General features: G+C 50.5%; 2 protein-coding genes across 5 annotated transcripts in view; one reads left to right on the top strand and one right to left on the bottom strand.

The window, feature by feature from the left end:
* UROS (uroporphyrinogen III synthase) overlaps positions 1-6,259 on the bottom strand; it is a 62,823-nt gene extending 56,564 nt beyond the window's left edge. For 2 of the 4 annotated variants that reach the window (XM_040437749.1, XM_040437745.1), the window contains exon 1: positions 6,038-6,171. The gene's annotated coding sequence lies outside the window, so the exon portion shown is untranslated. Of the gene's footprint in view, positions 1-6,037 lie in introns of all 4 variants that reach the window. The other 2 variants (XM_040437748.1, XM_040437746.1) reach the window with 2 other exon arrangements.
* Positions 6,260-6,296: 37 nt separating this feature from the next.
* The window catches only part of LOC121005173 (BRCA2 and CDKN1A interacting protein), a 45,238-nt gene continuing 36,693 nt past the window's right edge, over positions 6,297-14,841 (top strand). The window contains 1 exon segment of the mRNA XM_040437751.1: positions 6,297-6,519. Coding sequence (XP_040293685.1) covers positions 6,346-6,519 — 174 coding nt within the window. The 5' untranslated portion in view covers positions 6,297-6,345.

Below are 14,841 nucleotides of genomic sequence, written 5' to 3' on the forward strand. Positions count from 1 at the left end.
ATGAATGTAGTGAGAGCAGGCCACAGCTGTAGGCCTCTTTCACACGACTGTATGGCCTTTTCAGTGTTTTGCGGTCCATTTTTCGCGGATCCGTTTTTTGTTTCCGTTGTGTTTGCAGAGTGCTGTTGCATTGTCTTTTTTCTCTGTTTCTAGCCATGGCAGCGTGCACCTACGCATTGGGATGTGCTGACTAACCCCCTTTTTTTTGTATACGAGCCTAGGCACGCCTTCTGAAGGAGCCCAATCCCTGCTCTTTACTTGTTCCCCATACCTCCCCTTGCTCCATCCAGCCCGTCCCCTCCACTGCAACGTCACAGTCCTCCTCCAGCTCCAGCCGGCTTGGGGCATAAGTATGGTGAGGCCGATGCCCACCGCAGGGCATTCAATGTGCAAGCACCGGCCCTTAACAATGCTCACCAGCCGGAGCTGAAGGAGGATTGTGGAGGGTGCAGGCTGGATGGAAGCCGCTGTAACCATCTAGCTTCAAACCAAATATTGCAACACAGGTATATCCAAGATTTAAAGGGGTTGTCCGGGCTTTTAATATTGATGACCTATCCTGAGGATAGGTCATCAATAGAAAAAGCCAGGACAACCCCATTAACTATGTTTGATTAAAGGGGTTGTCTCTCACTTCAGCAAACAGTATTTATCATGTAGAGAAAGTTAATACAAGGCACTTACTAATGTATTGTCATTGTCCATATTGCTTCCTCTGCTGGCTGCATTCATTTTTCCATCACATTATACACTGCTCGTTTCCATGGTTACGACAATCAATCCATCAGTGATGGTCACGCTTGCACACTATCGGAAAAAAAAAAAAGCACCAGCCTATGTGCTCTACCACGGTCCCGGACACAAAATAGACTGGCGCTTTTTCCTATAATGTGAAAGCACTACCACCAGTGATGGATTGCAGGGTGGTCGTAACCATGGAAACGAGGGGTGTAGAATGTGATGGAAAAATGAATCCAGCCAGCAAAGGAAGCAATATAGAGAATCACAATACATTAGTAAGTGGTTTCTATTAGGGCTCTTTCACACCTGCGTTCTTGTCTTCCGGCATAGAGTTCCGTCGTCGGGGCTCTATGCCGGAAGAATCCTGATCAGTTTTATCCTAATGCATTCTGAATGGAGTGAAATCCGTTCAGGATGTCTTCAGTTCCGGACCGGAACGTTTTTTGGCCGGAGAAAATACCGCAGCATGCTGCGCTTTTTGCTCCGGCCAAAAATCCTGAACACTTGTCGCAAGGCCGGATCCGGAATTAATGCCCATTTAAAGGCATTAATCCGGCCTTAAGCTAAACGTCGTTTCGGCGCATTGCCGGATCCGACGTTTAGCTTTTTCTGAATGGTTACCATGGCTGCCGGGACGCTAAAGTCCTGGCAGCCATGGTAAAGTGTAGTGAGGAGCGGGGGAGCAGTATACTTACCGTCCGTGCGGCTCCCCGGGCGCTCCAGAGTGACGTCAGGGCGCCCCACGCGCATGGATGACGTGATCACATGGACATGTCATCCATGCGCATGGGGCGCTCTGACGTCATTCTGGAGCGCCCCGGGAGCCGCACGGACTGTAAGTATACTGCTCCCCCGCTCCTACTATGGCAACCAGGACTTTAATAGCGACCTGGGTGCCATAGTAACACTGAAAGCATTTTGAAGACGGATCCGTCTTCAAATGCTTTCAGTTCACTTGCGTTTTTCCGGATCCAGCGTGTAATTCCGGCAAATGGAGTACACGCCGGATCCGGACAACGCAAGTGTGAAAGAGGCCTTAAAAGGGGTTCTCCAGGAATTAAGAAAATTAAAATACTTATTATAAATATATTCCCAAATACCTTTCATTATTTATAATGGCTCGTTTTGTCTGGGGAGCAATCATCAGGGGAAACAAAATGGCCACTGTCCTATTAGTTCACACAAAACCTGTCCTGATCACACAAGAGGACAAGTTACTTCACAACACTGAGATAAAGAGCTGCCTCATCCTCGTCCTCCTCTCTACTTGTCAGAGATTATGATCCTGAATACAGCTCATAAGATCTTCAGCTGAATCTCTGGGGAATTTAGTTCATGAGGAGACATGAAGTACAGAGAGGACGGACAGGACAGGCACTGGAGACCGTAAACAAGTGCTGCTGCCCGTTAGCCAGACCTCCCCCTCCTCTCATGTCTCATCATCATCTCCATTCCCACAGATTCACCTGTATTCAGGATCATGATTCCTGACAAGCAGAGAGGAGGATGAGGCAGCTCTATGGCTCATTGTGGTGAAGTAACTTGTCCTGCAGTGTGATTAGGACAGGTTTTGTGTATACCGATAAGACGGCGGCCATTTTATTTCTCCTAATGATTGCTCCCCAGACAGAACAAGCCATTATAAAGTAATAAAAGGTATTTGTGAATATATATATTTTTTTAATTCCTGGAGAACCCCTTTAACTTCCTCTACATTATAAATGCCATTTGCCGAAGTGATGCGTGAAAATCACCGCTCATCTGCACAGCCCCATAGAAACGAATGGGTCCGGATTCAGTGCGTTCGCATCACGCATTGCACCTGCGCGGAAAACTCGCTCGTGTGAAAGGGGCCTAATACTACTATATCAGAATGTTTGTATGAATGCTCGATCCTGAGCCCCTCATCACTATTTTTTCCTGTGTCAAGGGACCTTTGTAAGTGGGAGACATTTTTGTACAAACGCAGCGTTATGGTACACATCTGCCCCTGTTTATGGTACACATTATGGTACACATCTGCTCCTGTTTATGGTACACATTATGGTACACATCTGCCCCTGTTTATGGTACACATTATGGTACACATCTGCCTGTTTATGGTACACATTATGGTACACATCTGCCCCTGTTTATGGTACACATTATGGTACACATCTGCCCCTGTTTATGGTACACATTATGGTACACATCTGCCCCTGTTTATGGTACACATTATGGTACACATCTGCCCCTGTTTATGGTACACATTATGGTACACATCTGCCTGTTTATGGTACACATTATGGTACACATCTGCCCCTGTTTTTTTGTGCTGGGTCAGGAGGACTGATATTAAAAACATATGTATCCAATCAATAAGGAGACTTTTTTTTTTTTTGCAAAAATACGGAAATGCTTATTTTTATTCTGACATTTTTTTTGTCTCTTTTCTGTACATGATTACAGGTTATGTTTCACGCACAGTGTACTGGATGTCAGTAAGAATTGGTTAAAAAAGTAGTAAAAAAAAAAAAAGATTTGTGGGTAAATGTAGATGAAAAACTAGACAGAGACCAACACTGGGAGTGTACGATGGGGTGCACAGAAGGGTGGTGTACACCGCCACAGCTGTAGAGGCATGTCATGTAAAGGCTATATTACACTGCCCCACTTTTCGGCCGGTCATCTTGCACATGAACGTTGTGTGCCCGTGGCCGCATTGCTTCCGTGGTGTTTCTGTCCGTGCCTCCGCACCGCAAAAAAATAGAACTTGTTCTATTTTTTTTGCAGTGCGGACGGATCACGGACCCATTCAAGTTGAATGGGTCTCGATCTGTCCCGGCCGCCGCACGGACATTGCCCGTGCATTAAGGACCGCAGATTGCGGTCCCCAACGCACGGAACGGATGCACAACGTTCATGTACAAGAGGCCTAATACTGCCGCTGATTGGCCGATAACAAGAAAACACTCTTTCATCGGGCAATTCTGATTTTTAAGCATGCTGAAAAAGATTGTGCGATCTGCCGCCAGCAATCGACTGTACAGCACGGGGACGAGCGATGGCCTAGCGATCACTCCTTCCCACGCTGCGGAGGAGATCGCTGAGCAATCGCCTGCTCAATCGTCCTGTTTAATACAGCCTTCAGGCTACATGCATACAAAACGTATTTTGTTTCCGTGTCCGTTCCGTTTTTTTTTTTGCGGATAGGATGCGGACCCATTCATTTCAACGGGTCCGCAAAAAATGCGGACAGCACACCGTGTGCTGTCCGCATGTCCGTTCTGTAGCCCCCACAAAAAAGATAGAACATGTCCAGTTCTTGTCCGTTTTGCTGACAAGGACAGGCATGGTTACAATGGATCCGCAAAAAGGATGACATATGAAACGTCCTCCTTTTTTTTGCAGAACCGCAAAACACAAACGGTCGTGTGAATGTAGCCTTAGTTCCAGGGGCTTTACAATGGGGTATTATGTATGGGGGCACAATGGGCATTATTACTATGAAGGGGGCACAATGGGCATTATTACTGTGAAGGGGGCACAATGGGCATTACTACTGTGAAGGGGGCACAATGGGCATTACTACTGTGAAGGGGGCACAATGGGCATTATTACTATGAAGGGGGCACAATGGGCATTATTACTGTGAAGGGGGCACAATGGGCATTACTACTGTGAAGGGGGCACAATGGGCATTACTACTGTGAAGGGGGCACAATGGGCATTACTACTGTGAAGGGGGCACAATGGGCATTACTACTGTGAAGGGGGCACAATGGGCATTATTACTATGGAGGGGGCACAATGGGCATTACTACTGTGAAGGGGGCACAATGGGCATTACTACTGTGAAGGGGGCACAATGGGCATTGTTACTGTGAAGGGGGCACAATGGGCATTACTACTGTAAAGGGGGCACAATGGGCATTACTACTGTAAAGGGGGCACAATGGGCATTACTACTGTGAAGGGGGCACAATGGGCATTATTACTATGGAGGGGGCACAATGGGCATTATTACTATGAAGGGGGCACAATGTGCATTATTACTATGAAGGGGGCACAATGGGCATTATTACTATGAAGGGGGCACAATGGGCATTATTACTATGAAGGGGGCACAATGGGCATTATTACTATGGAGGGGGCACAATGGGCATTAGTACAGTGGAGGGGGCACAATGGGCATTACTACAGTGGAGGGGGCACAATGGGCATTACTACTGTGGAGGGGGCACAATGGGCATTACTACCGTGAGGAGGCACAATGGGCATTACTACCGTGAGGAGGCACAATGGGCATTACTACCGTGAGGGGGCACAATGGGCATTACTACCGTGAGGAGGCACAATGGGCATTACTACCGTGAGGGGGCACAGTGGGCATTACTACTGTGAGGAGGCACAATGGGCATTACTACTGTGAGGAGGCACAATGGGCATTACTACCGTGAGGGGGCACAATGGGCATTACTACCGTGGAGGGGGCATAGTGGGCATTACTACCGTGGAGGGGGCACAGTGGGCATTACTACTGTGGAGGGGGCACAATGGGCATTACTACTGTGAGGAGGCACAATGGGCATTACTACTGTGGAGGGGGCACAATGGGCATTACTACTGTGAGGAGGCACAATGGGCATTACTACTGTGAGGAGGCACAATGGGCATTACTACTGTGAGGAGGCACAATGGGCATTACTACTGTGAGGGGGCACAATGGGCATTACTACTGTGAGGAGGCACAATGGGCATTACTACTGTGGAGGGGGCACAGTGGGCATTACTACTGTGGAGGGGGCACAATGGGTATTACTACTGTGAGGAGGCACAATGGGCATTACTACTGTGGAGGGGGCACAATGGGCATTACTACTGTGGAGGGGGCACAATGGGTATTACTACTGTGAGGAGGCACAATGGGCATTACTACTGTGAGGAGGCACAATGGGCATTATTACTGTGGAGGGGGCACAATGGGCATTATTACTGTGGAGGGGGCACATATCTGGACAATACTACTGTGAAGGGGTACAATTTTTTTTTTTTTAAGTACAGTATAGGGGAAGGTGGTGTGTGCCAGAGAACGGACCCGCCCCGGGGGCCAAACACCTTAGGCACACCACTGGCAATATAAACCCTAGAGACAAGTTGGAAACGGGTAAAAAACGCAGTAGACGCGGTGAAAATCGCAAAAGCACTGGAACAATGCCAAAATGGTAACAGGGTAACAACCGGTAAACGGCCATGGTGACGGACTACAAGAGGGCCGCACCTATGGGCACAATCCTGCCAGCACTACGCCACTCACCGGGCACTGCCAGGCCTCCTCCAGCACGGCGCCTGTGGGCCCGTCCACGTGAAGTGAGGGGTGTCTGCACCATACACCAGAATAAAACTGACGGCAGAATCAGTAATAAAGGCTCCTAGTCACACGGTGATAATTAGCTTCTTCTAGTCCGTCATTCCATATCGCCACTAGTGTAAACCATTCAGCGGTGCAGCAGATAAGGTGACGGCGCGCACCCCTCTCCCCCCCCGCAGTTAAATGGTACAGTCCGGAGAGCATCCTGTTTACTTCCGCTAGGAGCACGCCGAGCCTGAGGGAGAGAGAGCAGCATGGCGTCCAGCGCGAAGAGGAGAGCCGTGGCCCAGGCTCAGCCACAGAGGAGGGCGGACGACGACGACGACGAGGAGGAAGACGACCTGGAGGGGGACATGGAGGGCGACGACGAGGAGGATTCCGACGACATCGAGGACGACGAATCCGAGCAAGACGAGGAGGTGAACGAGGTGAGGAGGCCGCGTGGCCTGATTGTCGCGCCGAACCTTTTCTAAATGTGGAACTGCAAGTCCCAGCGCCCCTTCTGCTGCCTGTCAAGGCATGCTGGGGCTTGTAGTCGTGTTAGAGTGTATGTTGGTAGAGCGCCAGCTGTTGACTATGGCAACCAATCAGATTTCACCTCTCATTTTTCAGAGGCCATTTGAGAAATGTAAGCGCTGATCCGATTGGCTGCTCCACTTTCCTGTACATTAATCTCCTCCTCGGTCTCTTATCCTATGGTCTCTTCACATTGGAGTATAACTCCTATCATGGACATTTGCAGTTGTAGCAAACTGCTCACCCCCAACACGACCACCATGTTTTTTCTCCTCTTACTGTTTTTGAAGAGTGGTTTCAGTGGAGGAGGAGTCCGAAAGTTTCATTAAAGGCGTTTTCCCATCTCAATGTGGGTTTATCGCTAGGATATGCCCCCAATGTCTGATAGGTGCGGGGTCCCACCTATGTATATAAAATAAAACTAAACCGGCAAGTGCTGGGTCCGGCCACCACCAATCGTTCCTATGGGCCCTCTGAAAATTGCAGAGTGGCGCGCTCTGCTATTTTCAGAATCCTCATAGAAATCAACGGCAAAGCGCTGCGCTTGCGCGGCCACCGCATCCATTCACTTCTATGGTGCTGACGGAAATAGCCGAGCCAGCGCTGGGAATGGAAGGCAGCGCGTGCGCGGTGCGCCCTCCTTCACGTTGCTAGCTGTGTTTACGTGCGGGCCCCACCTATCAGACAGTGGTGGGCAACCTTTTTTTTCAACTGAGCCAAATCTCGCCAAAACCACGATTGAAATTTATTTTGAGAGCCACATTTTTAAAACCGAAAATACATAGGATGGTACACTGTTTTTAGTTTCAATAAGTTTTTATTGAGAATATTGTGCATGCAAGTATCCACATAGGTCGGGTACTGTGGGACTCTTTGCACCAGCCCTGTCACGTGGACGTGACCAGAGCCTGTGCAAGGATTTTTTGGCAACACAAGCGAAGCTACATCTCGGTGACCCCCTTCTCCCCCCGCCCCGCCCGCAGCTCACCTGGTCCTGGTTCTGTCTGCAGCAGCTGGCTTCTCCTCTGTGTGGTCCTGATATCTTCGATCTGGTTTGAGGACTGTACTTTTCGCCCTATAAGATGCACATAGGTTTTAGAGGAGTATAATCAGAAACAATATTTTCCATTATACCTCAGGTCAGACCACCAATCAGACCCCCAATGTTAATCATACCTCAGATCAGCCCCCTATATCAGCCGTCAGCACCCCATCCATCATGCCCATGTCAGCCGTCAGCCCCCATGTCAGCCGTCATGCCCCTATGTCAGCCGTCAGCCCCCCATGTCAGCACCCCATCCATCATGCCCATGTCAGCCGTCAGCACCCCATCCATCATGCCCATGTCAGCCGTCAGCACCCCATCCATCATGCCCATGTCAGCACCCCATCCATCATGCCCATGTCAGCACCCCATCCATCATGCCCATGTCAGCACCCCATCCATCATGCCCATGTCAGCACCCCATCCATCATGCCCATGTCAGCACCCCATCATGCCCATGTCAGCCCCCATCCATCATTACCCCCCATGTCAGCCATCATGCCCCCCATGTCAGCCATCATGCCCCCCATGTCAGCCATCATGCCCCCCATGTCAGCCGTCAGCACCCCATCCATCATGCCCATGTCAGCTGTCAGCCCCCATCCATCATGCCCCCCATGTCAGCCGTCATGCCCCCATGTCAGCCGTCAGCACCCCATCCATCATGCCCATGTCAGCTGTCAGCCCCCATCCATCATGCCCCCCATGTCAGCCGTCATGCCCCCATGTCAGCCGTCAGCACCCCATGTCAGCCATCAGCCCCCCATGTCAGCACTCCATCCATCATGTCCATGTCAGCCGTCAGCCCCCATCCATCATGCCCCCCATGTCAGCCATCATGACCTTATGTCAGCCGTCAGCCCCCCATGTCAGCACCCCATCCATCATGCCCATGTCAGCCATCAGCACCCCATCATGCCCATGTCAGCCCCCATCCATCATTACCCCCCATGTCAGCCATCAGCCCCCCATGTCAGCCATCATGCCCCCCATGTCAGCCGTCAGCACCCCATCCATCATGCCCATGTCAGCTGTCAGCCCCCATCCATCATGCCCCCCATGTCAGCCGTCATGCCCCCCATGTCAGCCGTCATGCCCCTATGTCAGCCGTCAGCACCCCATGTCAGCCATCAGCCCCCCATGTCAGCACTCCATCCATCATGTCCATGTCAGCCCCCATCCATCATGCCCCCCATGTCAGCCATCATGACCTTATGTCAGCACCCCATCCATCATGCCCATGTCAGCCGTCAGCACCCCATCCATCATGCCCATGTCAGCCGTCAGCACCCATCCATCATTACTCCCATGTCAGCCATCATGCCCCCCATGACAGCCGTCAGCCCCCATCCATTATGCTCCCTAATGGGGGACAATGTTGGAGTCTGCACCATCGGGGGGGGTGACATGATGAGGGACAATGTTGGAGTCGGTACCTGATATATCACTGGGGTCTGGCTGGAGTGGGGTCGGTCTGGTCCTGGCTCCAATCTCAGCTGGCTCTGCCTTAAGGTGTCTTCTCCAGAGTCCAGACTAGAGTCCAGCAGGGTCGGCCAAGTTCCAACAAGTCGTGCCTCAGTGTTACTCTGTGACTGTGTTCTTCTGCTGCCAGCCTGGAGGGGCAGCTTTTACAGGCCATAGCAGACAGAGCAGCTCCGCCTCCTCGCCTCCCTCCGCCGCGGCCCCACTGACAGTCAGTGACGCCTCCTTTGGCCTGAGCGCCGCACGGCACACATGTAGGCAGGACAGCCGCAGGCTGCCGCCCCCGAGAGGAGGGAGGGGAGCGGGCGCCCGGCACACAGAACAGTGCTCCAGACTAAAAAAAAATTCCAAGTAGCCATTGGCTCCTGAACTGAAAAATTTAGGAGCCAAATCAAATTTTTAGTCGCCAAATCGAAACTCAATCAAAATGTTGGTATCGTGACAACGCTACGCCGATCAGATCGGCGTAGGGTTGTTTTGAAACCAAAATTTTGATTCGCTTTCGTCACCATAAAAAAGTATTGTGATACTCAATACCGTGCAAAAAAAAAAAAACACCAAAAAAAGCCGCGTGCATTTCGCATTTTATGAAACATTCGGCCCATAATAGAACAGTCCTATGCTATTTTTTGGGGTGACAAGGTGACTAAAAAGGCTATGTAATATGTTTATTTATTTATTGTTTATATATTTTATATGTAAAATTGGGAAAGGGGGGATTTAAACGTAATATTTTAAAGTACTTTCACACTAGCGTTTTTCATTTCCGGCACTGAGTTCCGTCACAGGGGCTCAATACCGGAAAATAACTGATCAGTTTTATCCCCATGCATTCTGAATGGAGAGCAATCCGTTCAGGATGCATCAGGATGTCTTCAGTTCAGTCATTTTGACTGATCAGGCAAAAGATAAAACCGTAGCAAAAAAAATGAAGATTTGCCTGAATGCCGGCTCCGGCATTTTTCCCCATAGGAATGTATTAGTGCTGGATCCGGCATTCAAAATACTGGAATGCACCCGCACTAAATCCGGACCCATTCACTTCTATGGGGCTGTGCACATGAGCGGTGATTTTCACACATCACTTGTGCGTTGCGTGAAAATCGCAGCATTCTCTATATTCTGCGTTTTTCGCGCAACGCAGGCCCCATAGAAGTTAATGGGGCTGTGTGAAAATCGCAAGCAAGTGCGATTTTCACGCATGGTTCCTAGGATGAAAGTCTATTCACTGTATTATTTTCCCTTATAACATGGTTATAAGGGAAAATAATAGCATTCTGAATACAGAATGCTTAGTACAAGGTCAATATAATAAACATTGGTGGCGCAGTGCGCCCCCCCATCACCCCAATATAATAAACATTGGTGGTGCAGTGCGCCCCCCCTCAATATAATAAACATTGGTGGCGCAGTGCGCCCCCCCATCACCCCAATATAATAAACATTGGTGGCGCAGTGCGCCCCCCCATCACCCCAATATAATAAACATTGGTGGCACAGTGCGCCCCCCCCCCATCACCCCAATATAATAAACATTGGTGGCGCAGTGCGCCCCCCCAACACCCCAGTATAATAAACATTGGTGGCGCAGTGCGCCCCCCCATCACCCCAATATAATAAACATTGGTGGCGCAGTGCGCCCCCCCTCACTATAATAAACATTGGTGGCGCAGTGGGCAGTGCCAATGAGGGTTAAAAAATAAAAAAATAATTAACTCACCTCCTCCAATTGATCGTCTCCTGTTCTTACTTCTTTCTAGTTTCTTCAGGACGCAGGACCTGTGGTGACATCACTGTGCTCATCACATGATCCATCACCATGGTAATGGGCCATGTGATGAGCTCAGTGACGTCACCACAGGTCCTGAAGAAACTAGAAAGAAGTAAGAACAGGAGACCGGCAGCTACCTGATCAACTGGAGGAGGTGAGTTAATTTTCTTTTATTATTTTTAACCCTCATTGGCACTTCCCACTGTGCCACCAACGTTTATTATACTGGGGGGGGGGGGGGCGCACTGTGCCACCAACGTTTATTATACTGGGGGGGGGGGTGCACTGTGCCACCAACGTTTATTATACTGGGGGGGGGGGGCGCACTGTGCCACCAACGTTTATTATACTGGGGGGGGGGGGGGCACTGTGCCACCAACGTTTATTATACTGGGGGGGGGGGGGGGGCACTGTGCCACCAACGTTTATTATACTGGGGGGGGGGGCACTGTGCCACCAACGTTTCTTATACAAATACAGGAGGCGGGTGCCGGAATCAAATAGCCGGCACCCGACCTTTGTGACAGGGAGCTGCGATCAGCGGCAGTTAACCCCTCAGGTACCGCACCTGAAGGGTTAACTCAACTGCAGCGGATCGCAGCTCCCTGTCACAGAGGTCGGGGGCCGGCTATTTGATTCCGGCACCCGCCTCCTGTATTTGTATTACAGGTCAGTTTTCTTCATTGGTGGCGCAGTGGCCACATCCCCTCCCCTCCTCCTCCTGTCTCTTATTGGCAGCGGCGGGGACAGCAGCAGCACAGGGGGGAGGGAGAGACTCCTCCTGCGCTGCTGAGAACGATCATCTCCTGTGCCGCGCCGCTGTATTGAGCAGAGCTGCGGCGGCGGGTCCAGTCGCAAATGGCATCTGGAGCCCTGCAGAAGAGCCGCATTAAAGTGTGTAAAGAGCCGCATGTGGCTCGAGAGCCGCGGCTTGCCGACCACTGTCCTAGCAGTAAGCCCCCGACGTCTGTGATGAGACAACTAGGGATGCGCAAACTTCTGTTCGGCGTACAAGGTTTGGGTTATCTACGAATTCTGTTATGGATTCCGCTACCACGGACCATAAGTTATGATCCTTGGTAGCGGAATCCATAACGGAATTCTTAGATAACCCGAACCTTGTACCCCGAACTTGAAACACAAGTTCGCTCGTCCCTAGAGATCGCCCCTGTGATGTGTATAGTTACGTAGGCCTAAATAACGTTAAAGGGGTTGTCCAGGCTTTTGCTATTGATGACCGACCCCTTTAACCCCACGGGGTTCTGCTCTGTAGATCCAGCGCCCACATATGAGATTACAGAGCAGAGCAAGGGGACAAAATAATACAGAGCGCTGAAAACGGACTGTTCAGCCCAAAGATGATATAGACCAGGGGTCAGCAACCTTCGGCACTCCAGCTGCTGTGAAACTACAACTCTCAGCATGCACACTAGCTCAGGTGTTCTGATAACTCCGATAGAAGTGAATAGAGGATTCTGGGAGTCGTAGTTTCAGAACAGCTGGAGTACCGGAGGTTAAAGATCCCTGATATGGAAGCAAACATCCTGACTTGCTGATCCCTGAACCAGCAGGCGCTGGCTGAGCACCTAATGCCCACATCCCCCTTCCTTCTTCGCTTATGCAGTCAGGGTCTCGCTCTGGTGCGGCATGGAGCAGCACGACAAAATTGGCCATTGAGCGTCCTCCCTAATAACCAAGCTCCTTGCTCGTCGCCTACACTAGACCTGCTTGTATGGAGCTGTGCTGTTGGATGTTTCATCCTGAAACCGGACAGGGCATCGCGATTCGCAGGTGACGCTAGGGAGGCTTGTCCTTGTCCCCGCCCGCCATTGGCTGCTCCCCTCTGCGCACGGGGAGAAGCGGTGCGGGGGTGCCAGGTAAGTATATTCCATGTGAGGGGCCCGGCATATGGGGGGTCAGTTTATAGTTTCAGATTATCCCTTTACGGAAAAATTCAGTGTTGGAAAGGGGTTAACGTACATTTTTGTATGATTCCTAAACAAGGGATCGGACCGTGTTGTCTGCAGAGCTCCGAATCTTAATGTGTAGTTTAGGCCTCTTTCACACGAGCGTGGTGGATTGGCTCCGGATGCGTTCAGTGAAACTCGCACCATTTTGCAAGCAAGTTCAGTCCGTTTTGTCTGCGATGTTGTTCAGTTTTTCCCGTGCGGGTGCAATGCGTTTTGATGAGTTTTTCACGCCCGTGATTTTTAAAAAACTGAAGGTTTGCAAACAACAATCAGTGAAAAACGCACTGTATCCGCACTTGCTTTCGGATGCGATGCGTTTTTCACTGAAGCCCCATTCACTTCTATGGGGCCAGGGCCTCGTGAAAAACGCAGAATATAGAACATGCTTCGTTTTTCACGCAACGCAGAACGCTCATGTACACAGACCTATTGAAATGAATGGGTCCGGATTCAGTGCGGGTGCTGTGCGTTCACGTCACGCATTGCACCCGCGTGGAAAACTCACTCGTGTGGAAGGGGCCTTAGGGGTAAAAGAATGAGAAGACCTGGCTCATGGTGGTATCTGAGCCGTCCGCCACTCAGCAGAAGACCCTCTTTGGGTGTCACCCTTACAACCTGAAAGTACAAATAAGTCAGTAAGATTGTGACGTGGTTTAGCAAAAAGCGACGTGTGTATCCTCCCAGTGTGCGTCTGGACGCAATTGGGAAAACCAGCGGAGGAATTCCTTGTCCAGATACAGGACGCCCCCTCTGTAGCCTTTTAGTTTTTATCCAAATATTGCACCCGAGGTAAATCCAAGATTGAATTATCCTATTGTATCACTGTGACGTGACATCTCATCTGCGGTCAGGTGAAGGTCCAAGCTGGACTATTGGGGTATGGCCACGTGTGGCAGGTCTGCACCGGATCAGGCTGCAAAAACTGCTCTAAAGGGGCTGATTTTTTGTGTAGACGTTGCTCCATTGCAATCTGCCGGGGATTTCAGATCTGCATCGGAGGTCAATTTACGTTGCAAGGTTTTGGCGCGTTGTACAGTGCTGTAGATTTGCTGCACAAAAATCTGCAACACAATATCCACAGCATTAACACTCACTTAAAGGGAACCTGTCACCAGGATTTTGTGCATAGAGCTGGGGACATGGGCTGCTAGATGGCCGCTAGCACATCCGCAATACCCAGTCCCTATAGCTCTGTGTGCTTTTATTGTGTTAAAAAACTGTTTTGATCAATATGCAAATGAACCTGATATGAGTCCTGTATCTGGAGATGAGTCAAGCGGAAAGGAGCCCAGCACCGCCCCGCGTCCTCCGAATCTCCTTCTTGCCGACTGACGTCACAGAGCTGGAGCGCCGAAATCTCGCGATGCGCGAGCTAGCGCATGCGCAGTGTCGGCATCATGTTCATTCCCTCTGCTGGCATCAGCACAGGGAACGAACTACGCATGCACTAGCTCGCGCATCGCGAGATTCCGGCGCTCCAGCTCTGTGACGTCAGCCGGCAAGGAGGAGAATCGGAGGACGCGGGGCGGTGCTGGGCTCCTTTCCGCTGGACTCCTCTCCGGACACAGGACACATATCAGGTCATTTGCATATTGATCAAAACGTTTTTTTAACACAATAAAAGCACACAGAGCTATGGGGACTGGGTATTGCAGATGTGCTAGCGGCCATCTAGCAGCCCATGTCCCCAGCTCTAAGCACAAAATCCTGGTGACAGGTTCCCTTTAAAGGGACAGTCCACCTTCCATGGTCTTTTGCCCAGATCCCGTGACGTGATCAGTCCTGCACAGGGAACCTGTTGCACTCTGGTCCCGTTCATCAGCATCCGGTTTGACAGGGTTCACGTGTGCTACTGCAGCCATTGATGTGGCCTACATGACCGCCCCATCTAACTGGATGTTGGTCAGCGGGAACAGTCAGAATCCTGGAGCATTGAGCAGGCACGTATGCTTCCCTAAAAGTCCGG

This window comes from Bufo bufo, chromosome 6 (assembly GCF_905171765.1).
Source record: "Bufo bufo chromosome 6, aBufBuf1.1, whole genome shotgun sequence".
Classification (NCBI taxonomy): Eukaryota; Metazoa; Chordata; class Amphibia; order Anura; family Bufonidae; genus Bufo; species Bufo bufo.